General features: G+C 43.6%; 1 protein-coding gene across 1 annotated transcript in view; it reads left to right on the forward strand.

The window, feature by feature from the left end:
- Window positions 1-21,718, forward strand: part of LOC311247403 (Krueppel-like factor 13) — a 32,063-nt gene extending 10,345 nt beyond the window's left edge. The window contains exon 2 of the mRNA XM_084337800.1: window positions 13,559-21,718. Within this exon, the coding sequence (XP_084193926.1) occupies window positions 13,559-13,872 (314 nt within the window). The 3' untranslated portion in view covers window positions 13,873-21,718. The remainder of the gene's footprint in view (window positions 1-13,558) is intronic.
- Window positions 21,719-23,585: the final 1,867 nt, after the last annotated feature.

Raw genomic sequence — 23,585 nt, forward strand, 5'->3', positions numbered from 1 at the left:
GTAGATTCTGGGTTCCCCCGTGCCTCCCTCAGGAAGCCCTCTGAGGCTCTGTTTCGGCGACCGACCTGAGTTTCCTTCTGGTCCCCTGTTTGGTTACGATAGTTAGCTTGGCTGGGAAGAGTAGAGTCGGCCTGTAGCCCAGTTGCCATAGCTCAGACATGGCCTCCTTGTATTCTCTGCGTTGAGCCACGATCTCCGGTGGGTAGTCTTCATAAAAAGCGATGTGATGGCCTTTGTACAACAGCTTGCCCTTTCTAGCCCGGGCCTCACAGATGATCAGCTCCTTTAGCTGAAATGTATGGATCCGGATAATTATAGTTCTCGGCCTCTGTCCTTTTGCTGGTTTAGACATGAGAGTGAGGTGTGCCCTATCACATTTAGGGGGGTTAGTCAGCAACTCTTTACCCAGGACTTCTTGCAGCATCTCAGGAAAAAAGCGTGATGGTTGTGGTCCTTCAATGTCCTCCGGTAGACCGGTAATTCTTATGTTATTCCATCTTTCGCGAGACTTTACTTAGGAGAGCCTAGCTTGGATCTTAGCTAGCTCGGCTAGTCTGATAGCTTGGTCCAACTCAAGATGCCGCAAGTGTTGTTCTTGCCGGCTAGCCTCCCCGTGAGTGAGATAATCTCATTGGTATTGTCTATGGTTTTTGTGTGGAGCATTTCTACCTTTTGTCCAAGGTCTCTATGGCTGCTCTTATCTCGGCTGATACTGCTTTGCGGTAGGTTTCAAAGTGCGTCTCGAGAAGCTCAGCGAGGACCATTTTGATAGCCGCTAGGCTAGAGCCACTTAGAGTAGCTTCCGGTGTAGTCAGCGTTTGAAGGTGTATCTTGTCGGCTATTGTGGACGAATAGCTTAGTTGTTTGTTTGCCATGTCTTGTCATAAAAAGTATTAAAATGTGGAAACATTAGTTAAAAGAAGACCAGTGAGGGCATTCAAAATAAAAAAATTTAAAAGCTAGGGGAGCAGGTGTGAATGTGCGTCTTCACTCCATGCCACCGGAAGCCCCTTGAAAGTCGATAGATTTTATGTGATTGCATCCGTATTGGCCGGATTCTCAGAACCACCACATCAGGACTCGCACAGTATTGTTAAAGATGTACTCTTGTACTAAAGATGTACTCTTGGGTGTCTTGGCCTCTGTAGCTGCTCTTGCCGCCCTGAGACAGCCAAGGCGACGTGGGCCAATTGATTTGTTCACTCGGTGGTCATACAGTAGCCTATATAGGTCACGTCCAGCCCCCAACACAGAATTAACGTTGGTTAATGATCACATCAATGCAGTCTATTTTCATCTCCTATAGTCTTATAGTCTTCCTTTGATATGTATATTACATTATTACATTATATAGACATAATAAATGTGTAAGTGACAGGAGTTCAAAGAAGGGATTCGGCCTCAACCATGCCTCTGCGGCCGTCGGATTCATTCATCATGTAGAGCGTTATTAATAATGAGGACCTGGCATGGCAGCATTAGTACAGTATCGGCAGTAGCAGAAGGTCTCATAGTGGAGCGTGAGTAGATGAGATGGGGCCAAACTGAGGAGATGCCATTGGATCAGTCTGAATGATGGTGGTTACTGGGCAGGAAGGAGTACTGTGTGTTTCTCTCTCTCTCTCTCGTGCTCTCTCCCCCCCCCCTCTCTCTGTGTCTATCTCTCTATTTTAACTTATTTTTCTGTATGTGTGTGTGGGGGGGGGGGGGGGTTTCTGTAATTCCCTTTCACTGCATGGTCTCCGGTGTATTTCCGTAACACACAGAGATGGCGCAAAGAACTGCCTGATAATATAATGCGAGATTAATTAACGTTTGGGGCCAAGCATGTTGAGAGCTCATGTGCAAAAAGACAAGAGGTGCACTGTAGAGACTTATGCACATACATACACACTGTGCACTTGCATGCCGAGCAGACACACACACACACACACACACACACACACACACACACACACACACACACACACACACACACACACACACACACACACACACACACACACACACGCACAGCTACCCAAAATAACCCGACAACGACAACAAAGCAGGCCCATTACAGTGAGCAATAGAAGTCATTCATTCGTTTCTCTCGTGGCCACTTGGTACTAACTGCATCTGTACCCTGTCAGAATAGAGTTAACCCAATTGGACTCCACATCAGGAAAGCAAACAGGCGTTTGAACTGTCAGACCAAGGCTAACGCAGCCGCTCGCCTGGGGAATTTCAATATATTCCGGCTAATAAAGTGAGTAACATATATCCTATGTGATACAGGCCGGCTGAAACAGAGGAGTCTTTCTCCCTGGCTACTCCGTGGTATTTACTTTATACCATGGTACAAGTTACACACACGCGCGCGCACGCACACACACACACACACACACACACACGCACACGCACACACACAGCTCACCACCACCACCACCAGCAGCAGCAATGAATCAGACAGTATGGGTTCCGTGTCAGTGCTGAAGAAAAAGAACATTGAGCAGATGGAGAAGGAGAAGGAGGGCTGCTCCTTGGGAGGAGGGTGGGCGGGCAAGGGGGGCGAAGGGAATCTAGTTTTTCCCATTCTGATGTGAACCCATTCCACTCTCACCTAAGCCTCCTCTTTGCCGTAACGCCACGCCAGCCTCTGCCGTCGCTCACCGCCGCGGCGTCGTCGTGTGTCTGCTCCCAGAGGTTCGGCAGACCGCGTTCGCGGTAGCACTTTATTTTTTTATTACTCTTGCGGCGCGACTGCATTATCGCTTGTAAGCCTCATGGCTCACAGCCGGTGGGGTGCTTTCAACACCCAAGTTGTGTTTTAGTGCTTCCTTACGGACTTTGGTAGAAGCTCCAACACTCCAAACGGACTAAGTCATGGAGGTCCCTTTTTTAAGGAGCGACGTGCTCGACAGTTCAAGTTTGCTTTCATTTGTCACGTATAAAGTACATCCATTACAGTGAAATGCTTGGTTCTGTATGAGCCCCTGAGAATGTGCTTCATACAGTAAAAAAAAAGTAAGTAAAAGAGGAATAACACTATACAATATACAAACTAAAGTACAACCGAAGTACAATGCAGAGCATGAGGTACAAAATGCAGACAATGAGGTACAAAAACCTTTTTTTCCAGTGTCGTGGAGCGCACGCGTGTGTATTACGATTTATTTTGTCCAATATCCATCACTACTAGTTCATTACCCGTCAGTTAACAGTCGTGTGTCTGGTTCCTGTTCACATTTAAAGGCTTTCTTGCCCCAGAGCCAACTAAGCTACGATGTCTCCTTAATCCCATTTGTTCTCGGTCTGCTTCTTGTTCACATTGATTTTACTCCAAAATGGTCTTCAATTCAGTGGTTGTAAACAAAATGTGGATTTGTTTAAGCAGTGAATCTTTCTCCCCTCACGTGACGCCGTTGAACAATACGTGACTAAGACTTCTGTGACTTCTCACCCGCTGTAGGGGCGCAACTGCAGAAGAGCAATAGGCCTGTTTGCTTTCTTTCAGTATTGATGTAAAAAGTGCCTTTTGTAAAGAGGTGATATTATGTCATTGTTTACTATATACTAGGGGTGGGAATCACCGGAGGCCTCACGATACGATACTATCACCATACTTGAGTCACGATACGATACTATTGCGATACTACCGTAAATATATTGCGATATGCTGAGTATTGCGATATATTTCGATTTATTACCTTTTTTCAACTGCAAAGTAAAACTGTCAACATGTGGGTGGTGCTGCAGTGAGTTGTTTGTTTAAAGTGAGTGTGTGCGTGTGGATGTGTGTGCTGTGAGTGCATTTGATGGTTGTTACATAGTGTTATTGTCATTTGTATGTGTGTAATGTGTAACTAGTACAGTGGAGGGGTGTCCAGTCCAGGGCCCAGAGAGTAGAGAGCTGTGTGAGTCGTCCCCGGACAGCTTATGTGAGAGGATGACCATCCTTGTTCAAAAGTTGAGCTCTTGCAGATTAGCCTGGCCCCACTTCTATCCAGAACAATATATATATATAAGGGGACTGCACATTGTTTATTCACTGTGCTGTTTACCATGGCCTCTCATTCAATCATGATATTCATTGTTTTGGGAAATACAGGTCCTGCAGTTGCCACTCTGATAATGGTTCTTGATATAGAGCAGGGCCAGTCACCTCAAGAGCTCAATCTTTGAGCTTGCATGATTACTATATAACCCTCAGGCTAGGGTTAGATTAGGCCTAGAATATATCTGTTGTGTGGTCCAGGGTTGAGCATCTGGGGAAACAGAAAAACAATCAATACATTTTGGAACATTGTTACTACAATAGATAACGTTATTCATCATATTAACAGATTGCAGAATGGGTACAGTACAGCTCAATACACACAATGTTTAAGGGGATGCAGACCAGAGAAAGACTTTCATCTTGTTTACATCAGGGTCCCCCATTTTCAATTCATCATAACATATTACATACATGACATACAGATAGACAGTAAACAACAGCACAGGGACCATCCAATATCAAACTATTGTTAAGGGGATGCAGACCAGAGAAAGACGTTTGTCTTGTTTACATCAGGGCCCCCCATTTGTAATTCATAGTGACAACAGCATCTAAAACAATATATTTATATGTATATTTATATATTGGAAGAGTATATTTATGAGACAGTATATTTTGTACATATGTAACGGTTGTGACAACGTCACAGGCAACAACACAGACCGCTATACCATAGTGTAACACACAGCAAGAATGTGAAACAAGTTACTATTATTAGTATTGGGTTAGAGTTGTTTGATTTACACTAACGTAAATGTTAGATTGCTATCTGAGAAAGTTAAAATGCTAACGTAACGTTAGTCTATGTGAGGCTTGAGCTGGCTACAACATTTTCCAATGTGTAATCGGAAGTCAAAACGGACTGCATATAAACTGCTGATGACTCATAACTTCCTATCACGTTTGAATAACTTCCTATCACGTTTGAATAATGCTGTAAAGTTAAGTAAAAATGCATTTCAATAGTAATGTATATGAATTGAGAGCTTACCGATGCAGAGCTAAATCCAGTGTTGTCAACAGACGAGTCGCAATTTTACTTCCTAGTTTCCGGAGCTTGAGGAATGTCATTGGGAGAAATCAAGTCACCTGGCGTTGTAACGCGTTTTGATTGGTTCCGCAGCAACGCCCCTTTTCACAAACGTAGGTCGTTTTTATCTTATCAACACATTAATTTTCATAAAGATATGACTCAAAAACCGTTGCCAACAAACGGAAATGTGTTATTATAGTATATTATGTAGTTCATATTACAATAACATAAACTCTCTAAAACCAGATCAATCATTTCATTAACGGAAGCCTCTAGCAACCTTCGGCCCACCGTCTATATTTTATACCCCTGGTGTCTAAACCATGCGTTTCATCCTCCAGGCCGCTCGTCTCAGTGGCCAGCGCTCCGGACGCATGTTGTTGTTGTTGTTGTTGTTGTTGTTGTTGTTGTTGTTGTTGTTGTTGTTGTTGCTGCTGCTGTCCACTGGATGCCATGAATCCTTTTAATCTGTCCAAATGTGACCCATTGTGTTATGTTCCCACTGTGGTGTAGTCGTTATTGGCAGCATGCGTGTTTACCTCGCCGTGCGGTCTGAGTGATCAAAGGCAGCGTTTACAACATTTCTCTCCTTGTCCTCTTCTATTGTATTTATTCACAGAGTTTCTTGTTGTCCTGAGAAGAGATGACTGAAGTCGCCCGAGTAAATGAGACGTCCGCACGACAGGGTTGAGATTGACTTGAGATTTCAACAACAGCAACCAACGCCTATTCGTTGAGGATAGGAGCACCCTTTTATCTTTTTCACTATTTGAATTTGAAAGTCCAGTTCCTGAATTGATTTGAATTGGAAAGTGAATTGATCCCAGCCTCTCTGCATGCATTAGGAACGTGATATGCCTGGTATTGCTACACAAGCTCAATAGAAGAGATAGAAACTCCGTTTGTGTGTTTTGGTGTTTCCATTAATGTGTGCCACGACCTCCAAATGATCCGCGAGCTTAAACTGTGAACGAGGGCGTTTACATAAGTCAGCTACTTGTGACATAATGGATAGGGCTTGGGGGGGAAATACTGGTGTGTGCATGCATGCGTGAGTGTGTGTGTGTGGTGTGTGTGTGTGTGCGTGTGTGTGTGTGTGTGTGTGTAGGGCTGTTGTGATTACTGCTCACACACATCCCCAACCTCACACTTATGTATGACCCCCCCCCCCCCCGCGCTCTGTAAGTGGGTCACTCCAAGACTGTCCCCATGTAGTTCTTCACTGATTACCACTTCCTTTCTAAGAAAGATGGCTTATTGTGTGTGTGTGCGTGTGTGTGGCACTTATCCAGGGAAAGGTCACTTATCAGGTTGTTATGCTGCCTGCCAGGCAGAAACCTTCCCCCTCACACATACATGCAGGCACACACAAAACACACACACCACACACACACACACACACACACACACACACACACACACACACACACACACACACACACACACACACACACACACACAAAACACACACACCACACACACACACACACACACACACACACACACACACAGGGTAAAGTAAGGAAGTTGCTTGACTTTTATTAGGATATTTTGTTTTCATCTGTACACAAAATGAGTGCAGCATTCTTCCCGCTCGTTAGTTCGTTTGTTCTGGAACAATTAAACGTCTCGACTCCGGCTTCTCTTTGTTCCCCACAAAGAAACACAAATAGCACAATAAACACTGTTTCCCAGGGTTCTCCGTGGTTCTATTTGTACCAGACTCACCACCAAAACAACCTGTGTGTGTTTGTGTGTAATGTTACAAAACAACGAAAGAGCCAACCCAGGCCACTTATTTCCTTATGTAAGGGCACTTGGATTCTGTAATTATAACAGGAAGACATAAACACACAAGTTGTTTGATTCAGGCATTTCCCGCTTGTTAGCTTTTATTGGGAGGGGGGGGGGGGGGAGAATTATAGTTTGAGGGAGTTGGAGACGGCATGATGGATAGGTGGAGCCTGAGAGACTGCTCTCGGTGTGTAGGACTGGACTCAGTTTCTTTCCACCTTTTGAATGAAGAGCTCACTTTGTTTGAGAAGCCTGTCTGACTGTCTGGGAGTTATTTCTTTCAGTCCATGCCTAAAGCACCGGCACACCAGTGTTTTGGGGTTTTGAGATATTGGAACTTGTTAGCATTTCTTAGCAATGCTAGTGGAAGTCAATGGGGGCGATTTGACAACAACATACTTATAACTATTAACTATATAAAACGACTGCTTAGACATGCCAAGGGTCCCCATTGACTCACTAGCATGGCTAACATTGACTTTCACTAGCATGGCTAACATTGACTTTCACTAGCATCGCTAACATTGACTTTCACTAGCATCGCTAACAATGACTTTCACTAGCATTGCTAACATTGGCTTTCACCAGAATTGCTAACAATGACTTTCACTAGCATTGCTAACAATGACTCACTTGCATTGCTCACATTGACTTTCACTAGCATTGCTCACATTGACTTTCACTAGCATCGCTAACATTGACTTTCACTAGCATTGCTAACATTGACTTTCACTAGCATTGCTAACATTGACTTTCACTAGCATTGCTAACAATGGCTTTCACCAGAATTGCTAACATTGACTTTCACTAGCATCGCTAACATTGACTTTCACTAGCATCGCTAACAATGACTTTCACTAGCATTGCTAACATTGGCTTTCACCAGAATTGCTAACAATGACTTTCACTAGCATTGCTACATTGGGACATTGATACTTTATTACTATATTACTACTATTATTGACATTATTATTTTGCACATGTTATATCTTATGTTGTATGCCAGTGGTGATGTTCCTAACAAATTTCGTTGTACCAACAATGACAAATAAAGATCTATCTATCTATCTATCTAATGACTTTCACTTGCATTGCTCACATTGACTTTCACTAGCATTGCTCACATTGACTTTCACTAGCATCGCTAACATTGACTTTCACTAGCATTGCTAACATTGACTTTCACTAGCATTGCTAACATTGACTTTCACTAGCATTGCTAACAATGGCTTTCACCAGAATTGCTAACATTGACTTTCACTAGCATTGCTAACATTGACTTTCACTAGCATTGCTAACAATGGCTTTCACTAGAATTGCTAACATTGACTTTCACTAGCATTGCTAACAATGACTTTCACTAGCATCGCTAACAATGACTTTCACTAGCATTGCTAACATTGACTTTCACTAGCATTGCTAACATTGACTTGCACTAGAATTGCTAACATTGACTTGCACTAGAATTGCTAACAATGACTTTCACTAGCATTGCTAACATTGACTTGCACTAGCATCGCTAACAATGACTTTCACTAGCATTGCTCACATTGACTTTCACTAGCATCGCTAACAATGACTTTCACTAGCATTGCTCACATTGACTTTCACTAACATCGCTAACAATGACTTTCACTAGCATTGCTCACATTGACTTTCACTAACATCGCTAACAATGACTTTCACTAGAATCGCTAACAATGACTTCCACTAGCATTGCTCACATTGACTTCCACTAACATCGCTAACAATGACTTTCACTAGCATTGCTCACATTGACTTTCACTAACATCGCTAACAATGACTTTCACTAGCATCGCTAACAATGACTTCCACTAGCTTAGCATCGCTAACAATGACTTCCACTAGCTTAGCATTGCTAACAATGACTTTCACTAGCATTGCTCACATTGACTTTCACTAACATCGCTAACAATGACTTCCACTAGCATCGCTAACATTGACTTTCACTAACATCGCTAACAATGACTTCCACTAGCATCGCTAACAATGACTTCCACTAACATCGCTAACAATGACTTCCACTAGCATCGCTAACAATGACTTCCACTAGCATTGCTAACAATGACTTTCACCCTCCATTTCTTGGCACACATGCTGTTGCTCAGTACTCATGTGTGAAATGTAAGGAGGTAGAACAAAGCCAGTGCTATGTCTTCGGTACCAGTGTGTGTTATTGTCTGCTGGTTCTATCCTCAATCGCTGGCACAGCCCTAAAAGGGACCATGTGATTGTCAATCATATGGTTTTACCATAGTCCTCGAGGTGTGGTGAGTAATGTTTCGTGTCTGTAATTTATTTTTTTAAATAATAATAATAAATAATAATTTTAAAATAATAATAAAAACTATGACTTCCACTAGCATCGCTAACAATGACTTCCACTAGCATCGCTAACGATGACTTCCACTAGCATCGCTAACAATGACTTCCACTAGCTTAGCATCGCTAACAATGACTTCCACTAGCATCGCTAACAATGACTTCCACTAGCATCGCTAACAATGACTTCCACTAGCATCGCTAACAATGACTTCCACTAGCTTAGCATCGCTAACAATGACTTCCACTAGCATCGCTAACAATTACTTCCACTAGCATCGCTAACAATGACTTCCACTAGCATCGCTAACAATGACTTCCACTAACATCGCTAACAATGACTTCCACTAACATCGCTAACGATGACTTCCACTAGCATCGCTAACAATGACTTCCACTAGCATCGCTAACGATGACTTCCACTAACATCGCTAACGATGACTTCCACTAGCTTAGCATCGCTAACAATGACTTCCACTAGCATCGCTAACAATGACTTCCACTAACATCGCTAACAATGACTTCCACTAACATCGCTAACAATGACTTCCACTAGCATCGCTAACAATGACTTCCACTAGCATCGCTAACAATGACTTCCACTAGCATCGCTAACAATGACTTCCACTAGCATCGCTAACAATGACTTCCACTAGCTTAGCATCGCTAACAATGACTTCCACTAACATCGCTAACAATGACTTCCACTAGCATCGCTAACAATGACTTCCACTAGCATCGCTAACAATGACTTCCACTAGCATAGCTAACAATGACTTCCACTAGCTTAGCATCGCTAACAATGACTTCCACTAACATCGCTAACAATGACTTCCACTAACATCGCTAACGATGACTTCCACTAGCATCGCTAACAATGACTTCCACTAGCTTAGCATCGCTAACAATGACTTCCACTAGCATCGCTAACAATGACTTCCACTAACATCGCTAACAATGACTTCCACTAACATCGCTAACAATGACTTCCACTAACATCGCTAACAATGACTTCCACTAGCTTAGCATCGCTAACAATGACTTCCACTAACATCGCTAACAATGACTTCCACTAACATCGCTAACGATGACTTCCACTAGCATCACTAACAATGACTTCCACTAGCTTAGCATCGCTAACAATGACTTCCACTAGCATCGCTAACAATGACTTCCACTAGCATCGCTAACAATGACTTCCACTAACATCGCTAACAATGACTTCCACTAGCATCGCTAACAATGACTTCCACTAGCTTAGCATCGCTAACAATGACTTCCACTAACATCGCTAACGATGACTTCCACTAACATCGCTAACGATGACTTCCACTAACATCGCTAACGATGACTTCCACTAACATCGCTAACGATGACTTCCACTAACATCGCTAACAATGACTTCTAGCATCGAAAACCAAATCACTTTTTTTTTTACAAATCAGACAAACCTTTTCAAACAAAGCGACCTGTTCCTTTAAACTTCCACCTGAAGTCATTAATGTGTGCGAGTCAGTTCAGAGACGGCACACCGCTGTATCTTCAACCGCATGCCGTCACAGCTCTTCTGTCGCTCGCCACAGAACGACCACTGACACTCACCCACCCACCCACTCACTCACCCACCCACTCACCCACCCACCCACCCACCCACTCACCCACTCACCCACCCACTCACCCACCCGCCCACTCACTCACCGCTCATCCAGCCTCTTGCAGCTCCTCTCAGCGATACCATAACACCGCACCTCCCACTCATGTTCCTCTCATTTACACCCCCCCCCCCCCGTGTGACTCCACTCGATACAGGAGCCCGTGTCCTGATACCCGGCGGGCCTGGCAGCTGCCCACCACACACACCGCTGGCAGATCCAGTCTCAACTTATGGCCTGTTAAATATTGAAGTGGTAGGATCTGTTACCCCCCCCCCCCCCACACAAACCCACTACCCTCACCCCCGTCTGCCCTTATGCAACCTGTGAGCCACGTATGACAGGATGGTTTTTTGACTCACCGGTTCTTCTCCTTGTGTGTCTTTGTTGTCGGGTTGCACACAAGTCACAGTCGTTCACTTCTGTCTGAACCTTTTATGTAATGTTTTTCGCTTGTTCTTAAATTGAACTGTATATCGCGGTCATCAATAATTAATCACCTCTAGTACTCTTTCAATCAGTGCTACGCCTGTGTGTGTGTGTGTGTGTGTGTGTGTGTGTGTGTGTGTGTGTGTGTGTGTGTGTGTGTGTGTGTGTGTGTGTGTGTGTGTGTGTGTGTGTGTGTGTGTGTGTGTGTGTGTGTGTGTGTGTGTGTGTGTGTGTGTGTGTGTGTGTGTGTGTGTGTGTGTGTGTGTGTGTGTGTGTGAGTGTAACGGAGGTCCGTGAGTATATCCACAGTCACAATGGACTTCATGTGTTGTGAAGTGACTGTGTGTGTGTGTACCCAGCTAATGTATCAAGAGGGGAAGGTGCCATGAGCCTAGAGAATTGAGAAGTCTAAGGTGTTCGTCAAAGGGTTACCTTGCTTGCTGTTAGCTTGATCTCTGTAACCCATGGTATGAGGGTTGGGCCCCAGCCTCTCTCGTTTTCACCGCTCCGTCTTCCAGGAACTGCACATACAGGCTAGGAGCCCCGTAGAATGGAGCTCTTTGTTCCTGGCTGTTTGCTAAGGCCGGCACTCTCAGACAATAATGTCTGGGACCGAGCCAGTGTTTTCTTTTTGATATACCAAGTCACCATTATCACCTGATGAGGAGATTATTCGCTGATGTAAGTGCAGTGGAAAAAAAAGAAAAGTAGTGTTTCTTTGTTGTCTGCCATCTGGTCCCCAGTGGTCATGTGTTGAAACACTGGGTTTTATTACCGGCGGTGGTTGGGGAGGGGGGGGGGGGGGGGGTGGGCAGTATTAGGCCTAGTTACAGACTGGAAGGGGTACCGGGAGTGCTATTATAAAGATCCTTATCGGGCTTGACCCGTGTCTGTATCGCAGAGGGATAAGGCTTGACACACGGAAAACCCATGTGAAAAGCACAGCGTTGTTGTCTGCTAGCTATTGTTGATCAGTCTCCCTTTGGGCCTAATGCATAGTGCAATTCTTATGCTACCACACTAGATCGGCGTTTTGGCCCTTATATTGAAATATTCCCCACATAAACAATAATGAGAGTAATATGAACGTCGCTTGAAGTCATTCAGGTGACGTATGTTATTGTGTTTGAGGCAAAAGCTTGTGGAATGTCTTCTATTAAAGTCACAGTACTGCGGGACAAATACAATTTCCTCACAAAAGATGGCTTCCCAGATAGAGAATATTAAAGCCTTATTTACTAAGATGGATGTATGTTAAGTAGAGCACTAGAGCCAGTGACTGTAAGCGTCTTAGCCATAGTTATTTTGTCTAATTGTTCTGAATGTGTTTGTATTGTGTACATTGGTTGGTTTCCCTGTACAAGACAATTGAGATGTTTACATCTGCAGGGGTCAGCTGTCATCAAAGGGACTTATAGACCCCCAACAATATTGCTTTTCACTCCACGTGTGGCGACAGTGGCTCGGGAGATCGTCTGGTAATCCAGTGGTTCCGGGTTTGATTCCCTCTCCTCCCGGGCAGCATGTCGAAGTGTCCTTGAGCAAGACACTTAACCCCTAATTGCCCCCGATGAGCAGGTTGGCACCTTGCATTGGTTGCCTCCACCGTCTGTGTGTGAATGTGTGAGTGAGTGTGTAAAATGTGAGGAACAAATTGTAAAGCGCTTTAGATAAAAGCTGCTATATAAATGCAGCCATTTGGGAGGCCGGGTAGCACAGCAGACTAAGCGTCTGTCTACCACCGCAGAGACGGTGGGATCGAATCCAGCTGCTGTACCTCCGGCTTGGTCGGCCGTCCATACTAACACAATTGGCAGTGTCAGTGGGTGGGAAGCCGGTGGGGTGGGTCCTGGTCGTTGTAAACGGCGACTCCTACAGTTCGGTCGGGACGCCTGCACAGCGAGGGAAGGATCTGGGGGAGGTAGTGTGACCTTCCACACGTTAGAGTGAGAGTCCGCACTGCCAGGTGAAAAGAAGTGGTGGGCTGGGTACACATGTGTCGGAGGAAGCATGTGATAGTCTCCGCCCTCCCAGACCGACGGTAGGGGGTAGAGTGCGCAACGACCAGGAAGGGGATTGGGAATATGCATAACGACTAACATTAGGATGGGGGAAAAAGATGATAATTTTTTTTTTTACATCCAGCCATTTACCAATTATCATACGCATGTCTCCATTACCAAAAGTAAAGTGTCTCGTGTCTCTCAAAGTAAAGTGTCTCGTGTCTCTCAAAGTAAAGTGTCTCGTGTCTCTCCCCGTCTCTTCCAGGAGAGCGTCCGTTCCCCTGCACCTGGCCCGACTGCAACAAGAAGTTCGCCCGGTCCGACGAGCTGGCGCGCCACTACCGGACCCACACCGGGGAGAAGAAGTTCGGCTGCCCGCTGTGCGAAAAGCGCTTCATGAGGAGCGACCACCTGATGAAGCACGCCCGGCGCCACTCCGACTTCCAGCCGTCCATGCTGAAGAGGCCGTACGGCGGAGCCGTGACCGGCAACCGCTCCGGCTCCCTCAGTGACTACAGCCGCTCCGATGGTTCCAGCCCCACCCTCAGCCCCACCCTCACCCCCGCCAACTCGCCTTAAACCCCCCCACCCCCCCCCCCCCCCCCCCCCACCCTCAGCGGCACTTTCAGTGTTCGGGGAGAAGTCGACCTTAGATGCCGATCCGAGGTTTCCGATTTTGCAATTCCCCACTAATGTTTCAGATTAGGAAAATAGGCGGGAAAGCTGATTCAGAGTCGGCGCTCGTACAACTTTACCCCACGACGACAAGTACTTTCAACATTAGGCCGCTGGACCAACAACCTCCATATTCAACGCACCATAATAACGCCTCAGTCTGTATCTTGGTCCTTACTGAGTCTTTCCACCATGACGACACATGACGGTTCAGAGATCTATCATCAACTTTTAACACTATCGGATCCTCAAGGGGACCGGGCCGCAGCCGTTTCTGACCGGTCCGGTCAGTCAGAGTCCTTGGATTGGATGTTTTCAAAATAAGGACCTCCCCATGACACTCGTATTGCACAGTTACTTATGAAGCTTTGGCAATTCTCTGCTTGCTGTACTGTGATGTACATACTTGCTTATCGTTGTGCAATCTCTTCTCAACTCTTCAAAGACAAAAGATATTACCTTTTTATCAATGACGATATTTCCGTAAAAAAGATAAATACAAAGTTATTCTAGTTTTTTTTTTCTAAAGCATCCTTCTATTGCTCTTATTACTACCTTTTACTCCTGAGTTATGAAAAGAGAAACTACGATCAAGATTTAAAAAAAGATACTAATAGTACATTTCAGATGGGTAGGGGGATCACATTTATGCCTCAGGATTATATAAGATCATCATTCTATCCACTTAACTTGACTGCACAATTAGACCCATTTCAAACCCCCGCCCTCTTTTCTCGATCCTCCAATCGCAACTGTTGCTCCCCTTGGAGGGTTGCAGTTATGATTGGATGATCGAGGAAAGAGGGCAGGGTTTGAGAGGTCAATAACTAGACGTTCACTTTACTATGAACTTCACCCAGTGTTGAAGTTTCTGCCCTGCTCAGGGAAGGCCTTGGTAGCTTGAAAAGAATGAACACAATGATGTCTCATCACAAACTTGTGTGTACACACACACCGATACACACACACAGAGACGCACACAAACACACACAAAAATTGCACTTCTTTCACATAGCAGTAGTTGTTTTCTTTTTTTTGGTTCCGCTCTCCCTGCGCCCGGAGGCCGTCACAGAAAGCAGCGTTTCTCACATCGCCAGATACGCTTTGAGAAATAGTCATATTTAATTCATAATGCTTTGGATATTTCTGTCAAATTTTAACTCTGATGTAGCTTTTTAAGGAGGAATCTAATAGTCATGCATTGCATACTGATGATCTCGAAGTGTGGACAAAGAAATATGTAATTTCATCATTTTCTCTCTTTTTTTTTTAAAGTTATCCGGCAGTGCTGTCTGCTTCTTGAACCCCCCCCATGCTTTTACAGTCTGCTATGACCTGAATGGGGATTGATGTCTTCAAAAGGCCACCCAACAATAACAACAACAACAACAACAACAACTACTACATGATAACTGGAGACAGATCAACCATCTCTATTTGACCCACCATTATTTGGAGACTGTAGCTAGACGTTTGAACAGATTCATGTACACCATCAAGTTATAGCCATTCCAAAGTGACTAGGACAGTATGCACTTTTTTTTTTATTTACCTCAAGTATGTCAATTCAGAGATTTCAATTTCAATGACTACGCCTGTCAACGTGGGGGAACAACTACCGGTGTTCAAATCGACTCTTCTCAGCCGGTCCTTCTCGTACGACGAGGTGTGTGACACACGCACATACAAATAGGAAACACACCCTCATGCGCACACACTGTACCTGGGTGTGATTGCGTTGAGGGAGAGAGTATTGTTATTACAGTGTCTGGAGATGTGCAGACGCGACGGAGAGGAAGAAACAAAATGACAGGGTGTCAGAGAGTGTCATAAAAGCACGTGAAGACCTGGTCGTTCCTGTGGAAATATCCCCTCCGGTAGCCAGCGGTATGTAGTGGAACGTGTGTCTCCGTTTCAATTTGAGGTGGAAAAACGTTGCTTCAACCACAACCTTTTTTCCCTTTTAGTTTTATTTCTCTTTTATTTAACACACACACAAAAAACTACAACAATCTAACCATGTGAATGCAGTTATTGAAAGCATGTTAAAGTACTGCCCTAAGCCTGCTCTTAAATCCATATTTCCCCTCGGTGGAATTATACAAACGGTTAAACTCGATGAAGGGTTATTGGAATCAGCTGCATGGAACACCCAGCGAGACTAACCCTAACCCCCGAGAGGCCAATTCATCTGTCCTCCAAGCATGGACACGCCTGCCAGTCCTCACGGGCCCAGCCGGCCCAGTTCGGCGGATAAGGCAGGCAAGACAGACATGGCATTGCTTACCGTTTTTTTTGGTTGAGCTTAATCTTGACACTGATACCTGACACACAGGCCTAGTCCGTACGGCACACAGAGCAATGACGAGAGCAGAGCCCTTATTAGAGATGTCGCTAGAGAGCTTTTTACGATGTGTAGGTTCCCCCTCGCTCCATGGAACATTCTGTCTTCTGTGGTCTGTTGCGTCCAATATCTTGATGACTTGATCTGTCTCCACGCAATATTCCAGCTTTGGTACTTAGCAATGTGTTGGGTTTTTTTGGGGGTGGGGGGGGGTCCACAGTCCAGACTTTTCCACCAATGCTGCCTTCCCCCACACTCTGCTAATTATTCTGTTTGACTTCTACACGCTGCTGAATGAATTAGCTCGGCAAGTCCTCACAGAGCTCCTTTGAAGCTCTTTTACTGGCTAGTAAACTAAGAACACTCTTGAATACATAACACATTTATGCTCGGGAGTTATTTAACAAAGCCTTTTCCCTTGGAGCCACGCAGCACCAGAGAACTATGTTGGCACACGTCGTCCTGCCCGCTCCAACCAAACTTTCAGGGAAAGCCAACTAGGAAACGTAAGACTGAGCGAGCTTTCATGCGAGCAGCGCTCGTGTCAAGTCAGCTCAGTGTATTAAAGACATATTGTAAATTATGGCATCGCTTCCGTCCCGAGGGGGGGGGGGGTGGGGGGGGGATAGCCCACGGAGAAGCCCTCCTTCCCTCCTGCAGACTAGAGGGCTTTCTGAGCCAGGGACTTGGCTGGGCTGTTCTTGTGCTTCAGTATTGGCTCGCAGGCACACGGCACGCACACTCACGAAACCCATCCACACATGCAATCACCCACACACGCACAAACACACACACACACATGCAGGAAGAGGAGAGGAGCTGTCCAGCTGGAGAGAGGCTAGGAATGTTTCAGAGGGGGGGAAGGAAGCAGGTGTCGGAGCAGTGAATGGCCCGCCTTGTCCCCAAAGCCTCTCCCCTGGGCCCCGTTTTACCAGTCACCTAAAAAAGAGCCATAATCAGCTTTTTCCCCCGCCCCCCCCCCCCCCCCCCCCAATCTTCCATAAAGAAAACACCCTTTTAGAAAAACACAGTGCATCACCACCAGCTTACAGTATTCCCAGCCCCCCCCCCCCAAAATAAAAACACAGAACACTTCATCCTAGATAACCCTCACACTGAGGCTGCAGACAAGGATGTGAGTCATGGGACTCCGCTGTGACAATGAAAGCTGTAAAGAAAGGAAAAAGAGAACCTCGCTGTGGTCCCTTTTTAAAAAAAAATTTAATAAAAAACCCAGATAAAGATAATTCGAAACACACGACGGCCATTTTGTCCAAAATGTACTGGTGTGTTTGTTGCTGAATCCCTTTTATCAGCCTCTGTTCTTTGCCCACTGTTGGTATACAGTCAATGGGAAAGTCATTGACTGCATTGGAGTGAGGGAATTTTTGTAAGAAAAAGAAAAAGAAAAAAAATAGAATTTTAGTTTAATGTCATAATTGGCTTCATCATACAGAACCAGAAACTGTCCTTTTACCTCATTGTTTTATAACAGATGTTCATCCGTTCAGCCAGAATGTTATACCTCTTTTTCTGTTAAACATCTTCACATACAGTAATATGTCACTTTAGGTTATAGTTTATTCATCTCTTGCCGAGTGAGCAACCTATCAAGAAGCTGCACATCTCTCTTCTCACCACGACAACCATATTTCAGTTTTGTGTTGGTCCAATGTATAAATTGTGCTCATTATATTCACTGTGCTCATTCAAACTGTCATCAAGATGGCAGTTGAACTTATTTCCCACCTTGAGTTTATCTTAATAGTTATTAGAAGTCTAGATAAACTAGAAAAGAAATACAGTCACTTAATGTATAATAAGGACTGTGTTCATGCATTTCTGTCTTGTAAGGGTCATGACAATGTAGGGTATGTCTTATTATTATTACTTTTTTTTAATGGCATCCACATTGAATTTAGGCTGATAAAACAATTCATTCAAATTAACCAAATCTTTTAAACTTCCATATTTATACTCAACCTCAGTAAGGTTGCAGAAGATTAATTAAGAAAGGCCAGGTTTTGCTTGAGTTGTGTAAAATAGGTTGATAATGATTAGTCGTAGTGTAGGAGATTTTAAATGCATTTACAGCCTCTTTTCTCCCAATCCCTTAGTATTTCTCTCATAATTTGTAACTGATGCGTTTTGTTTTGTAAAATTTTGTATCACCCGTTTGTTATGTTCATATCATGTTTGTAATTGGTGATATTATTATTATTTAATGAATTCTCATGTAGTGGATGCATTATGAACGGGACAACGTTGTTCTTTCTCAGATTACTATGTAATTGTCTGCACAAAGATGAACTGGTAACACAGCAGGGAAATTATAATCAGGAAGTTATGAATACCAGAGGAAAATAGAAACTGACTTTGCCACGTTGACATCTGGCCGCATGACGGATATCAAAACAAAGACGGTTTTTATTTTTATTTTTATTGCACCCTCTATTTATTCATCATCTCATGTAAGGCGACCGAATGCTTTTTTGGGGGGAGGAAACATTGTCATAATGTAAGACTGGATTTTGATTATCAGGTTATAGATATGATGTCATGGAGTAGTGAAAATGCGTGCCAAAGGCAAACAGATATCATTCCTTAAAGATTCAGTACAATGGAAATCGTGTTTTTCAATCTTGTTGCATTTTTGTACTGAAGTTATGTTGATGTAGAATTACCCAATATGTCAGAACTGTTGTTATTGTGAAAATTATGACTAAAGCCCTTTGATCTCTAACCCCCTGGGTATAAACAAAATCAAACCATTTCAGATATCCAATCTGTTTCCCTGAAGAGATTGCGTAATCTATTCGGGTTACCCCGATTGGCCCATCAGTCAGTCCGTCAGTAGTCGTAAAGAACATCAGCAAACAAGTAATGAAACTAATTTTGTTACAATTTAGTGAGGTTAATGTTTCGAAAACATACACAGCAAGTGTCACAATTTATTTATCACCTGCACAGCCACACAGGTTAGCCAATGTTAATCTCCCATAGCAACCAATCACACTGGTCCCATGAATCACGTATTATGATTACTAACTTCAATGAACAGAAGGCCACGCCCCCTCAACATAGCGAGAGTTGGCTGTGCTCAGAGAGGGTGCACTAAAATAGCGATAGCAAATCAAACGATACATCTGAAGCTTGAAAAATGACACTCCTAAAATGAACATTCCACAATAAGAATTTTCTGACTGAACTAACATCATTGTACTGGTTCTTTAACATACATTCAGCAGTAACTGTGTGGTAAAGCAGGAGCGACATGTTCTCACTGTTCCTGATCAGCGTGTACAACGACGAGAGGTGAAACTCAAATATATATATATACATGTTTGATTATCTCGCTTATTTGAAATGAATTTACTTACTGATTTATCTTATACAGTACATCTAAGAAAAGGGATAGCTTTAGTGTCTTGTCCTGTTTTAGAATATTGTCCCCATGCAGGGTATTTGACATTGTCTGTGTTGCATAGCACAGTTTGAAAAGCCGCCATTTGTAGCAAAACGTGATGCAAAAGCAGGGTCTTACATGCCCTACAGGTGAAGGTCTTTTTCAATGGTTTGAGAGACACTTCGCCGACGCCATGTACACTGCTTCGCATCAAGGTCGTACCTGACCTTCATTCAGTAATGTAATGTATTTATTTAATTTTCTTTTTGGAACTTTGTATTATATTTTTTGACTGTGATTAATTTGCTGTACTGAGTAATAGATTGATCAACTTTCCTTATTTTATTTCTTTTGTATACTTCTTAGTACTTTGAATCATAATGTTCAGCTTAAATGGGTTAACCCTCCAAGATGACACTGGCGTCCCATTCGATACTTCTATCTCCTGTTGGAGGACTGCGAGTACATGAAATGTACATGAAATTCACTCTGTAACGGTATGAGCGTGTTCCAAAATAACACACATTCTCTTGTATTCATGACGGAGAGAAAAAAAAACGTATTTACCACAACTTAACTAGAGCTCGTGTTTGGGACTTGAAAAGGGTTATTGTTGCTCTCTTTCTCACGTTATCACCATCGGATAGATAAGGAAGCATCCTACAAAATGTAATCATTACAAAAGTCTTCAGGTACGGATGAATGTTGATACAATAATTGATCCCTGAGGTCCCTTAGACGGTAGACGGATACACTGCTATGCTATTAGACCTAGCCTTGGACAATGGGGGAATAAAAACAAACACTTTCCCATTGCTATTCTCAGAAGGAATCCAGTGGGGGCGAGTACAGTGAAGAGCAGCACTATTATGACTTTGCTCGTGAAGCACTCTAAACTCTGTCTGCGCCAGCTCTGCCTAAATTGATCTGGGAAGGCAGAATACTTATATATTTGAATAACAGCCCAGTGTCTCTCGGTGTTATCCTCGGAGTGTCTTTTTTGTGTTCATATCCTGTCTGGCACTAGCAAGACTTGCACTCCTGGCTGGAGTCCTGGGGACGTACAGTATGACCGGACTCCCGTTTGGAGTTGTCAATGAAGGCCGCTGTAGTCCATATGTGGAGTTACATGGCTCCTTTAAGCCCCTCGGTAAAGGAAACTATGGAGGAATTTGTGGTTTTATACCTTGTTAGTTTGGTTGTCTTGAACCCAGTCGGATCACACAGATGTACAAACACTCTCGGGTGCCAGCAGAAACACAGTATGTTGCTTTCAGTAGATTCAGCAGAAACGGAACGTGTCTCATACTGTAACTATAGTTGAAAATTCAGCCTGGCGGACCGTTAAAAAGCTCACCCAAACAGAACAGGCAATGTCTTGATTTTAGTCCAAATAACTTGCCAACACTGTGTACCTCTTGTTCAGAGAGAGTGTGTCGCCCCAGTATAATGTTCTCATTTGCATTAAGTAGGATAATATAATAGGGAATTCATTAACTCCTGGTTCTTCAGTGCTAAAGACTTCCCCTTTGAGATAAAAGTCTTGCCTTCAAAATAAAAGTCTATTTGTAAAACACCATTGGATGCCTGCAACTCTGTACAGTGGTACTTGCCTCTTGTCACGGCACCACATGTTGCTTGCTTTGTACTGTAGATTGCATCAATTCACAAAAAGAAAAGAAATCCAGCCATTTTGTGTTTTCATGATCATCAAAGCTGCCATCAACTGTCAGTCATATGGTATGTGGTTGGGAGTGTCACAGTTGTACAGTTCCATAAATTATATACAGAAATATAAATATATGAATTCATGTGCTGGTCTATTGTTGCTCTGCTGTACCTTTTTATGATATTATTTTTTACTCTGTAGACAATATTTTGTGAGGATGTGTGAGGATGTCCTATGCAATACAAAACTTAACCGGACTGTACATTACTGTAATGGTGTTTTAACTTGTATGCATGAATTAGTGAAGTTTACATTTGGAAATAAATTTGTAAGTAAATATGTTATGCAGTTGTCTTTTTTTCCCCCTCGCTGTTAGTTATTGGTATGCCTATTTCACCATTTAGATGGACTGTAGATCATCTTAACACTAGCACAGCCGACAAGGGGTCAAATGACCCCTAGGCATTTTCAATAAATGTATCCTCGTCACTCGGTCGAGCTCCAGCTCTGTCACTCAATGACTTTTCCTAAAAGTACCCGTTTTATCTGGCACGGTTTCTGAAATTTCAAAATGACTTCAGGAAAATGTAATTAGAACTTTATTCCACATAATGGGCCGTTGGAACAGATGAAAGTCACAGCACTTTGCGAGCATCTAGCGCAGAGGTGGCCAACCCGTGGCTCGCGAGCTGTATGTGGCTCTTTGCCCGTCAATGTGTGGCTCTTCCATCCAAAAAAAATATAATAAAAAATAATAACATTTAAATTAATTAATTAATTAATTATTTTTATTTTATTTTTGTCACTCAAACCTACATTTCATTGTGGTAAACCTCATATTTTTATATTCAGAGGTAATTATATAGTTTACACTGTTTATTTTTCTCATAAGCTGTCGGGTCATCTGACCCGTTCCCGGCAGGAATCAGTGACATTTTCTCCATGGCTGTGCTAGTGTTAAGCTAAACATCATGGTCAACGGGAAACAATTTTAACGTTCTTGCTATGCTTGGTTTATATCCAGCTGTGCCTAGGTGTAAATTAGACCTAGAATGATGTGATGTGTTGTCATAAAACTCTTAAAATGGCTTCTCCATTACTATCGGGAGACAAATGACACCGTAATGGGTTGTCTCCCAGCTCTGAGAACAACCCACCCTCGAATCAGGGAGAGACTTCAGAGCTTTAGTCCAAAGTAGAACACTGGAGCACACAAATTAAAGGCAATACACCTTATTCACAACTAACATTTCGATGCAGGGTGCGTCTGTCAGGTTTTGACTCTGCATCGAAATGTTAGCTGTAAATTAGAGCTGTCCCCGAAGCCTGTTTTTGGGATTCGAACATTCGCAAGGGTTTTTCGAACGGACGTTCGAACCATAGTTTTTAATCATGCAAAAAAATAAATGTGCTCCTGAATAATTTTTCGGGTTCAGTACTGTCGAGTCTTGCGCACATTTATGCATATAACGTAGCGCATATGCGCATATTTCTGCGCATATTTAAGATTAGTTGTACCTACTTACTGGTCACGGGAGGCTTCAATAACGTTTAGAGATGTTAATCCATTTTGTGAATACATTTGTTGAAACAACATCTTTGTTGGCCGACAGCTCGTGCTATCTTAACGTTAGCCAGCTAAACGTGCATAGCTTAATTAATGTGCATAACTATGTAGCAGGGTGGATTATCCCTGCTTTATGGGAGTGGTTGTACACGGCCACCTGGTAGCGAGAATGCAGCAGAGCTGAGTCCAGCTGGATCCCCGACTGTAGGCCAGGAATGTTGAAGTGGAGGTCGAGCAGCAGGAGTGGATGGGGCCTAGGATTCACTGACCTAGGGATGGTACTCTGGTCCTTCTTGCTTCCAGGGCGGTCAGCAGTAGCTCCCCACACACCCACACTTCCCCCAATACTTCCTGAGCCCTCCCACACCTGATGGCAGTACGATGGATGATATATTCGCTCCCCAAAGCAGTACTCTTCCTTAATGATGAGTGGAGACCTTTCACAATAAACTATAGGCAGGGGGTGGGGAAAGGGTTAAACAATAATGAGCATTACCCGGAGAGAAAAGGGTTAGACGAAATGCACATTAAAGACACGCACACAGTGATCCCATTTACGTCTCCTTTACTGGAAGTCTAGTTCAATATACAAATGATTTACTCAAATAGGAAAGTTATTCCCACACTGGGC

The sequence above is a fragment of the Notolepis coatsorum genome, assembly GCF_963971535.1.
Source record: "Notolepis coatsorum genome assembly, chromosome: 20".
NCBI classification, from domain to species: Eukaryota; Metazoa; Chordata; class Actinopteri; order Aulopiformes; family Paralepididae; genus Notolepis; species Notolepis coatsorum.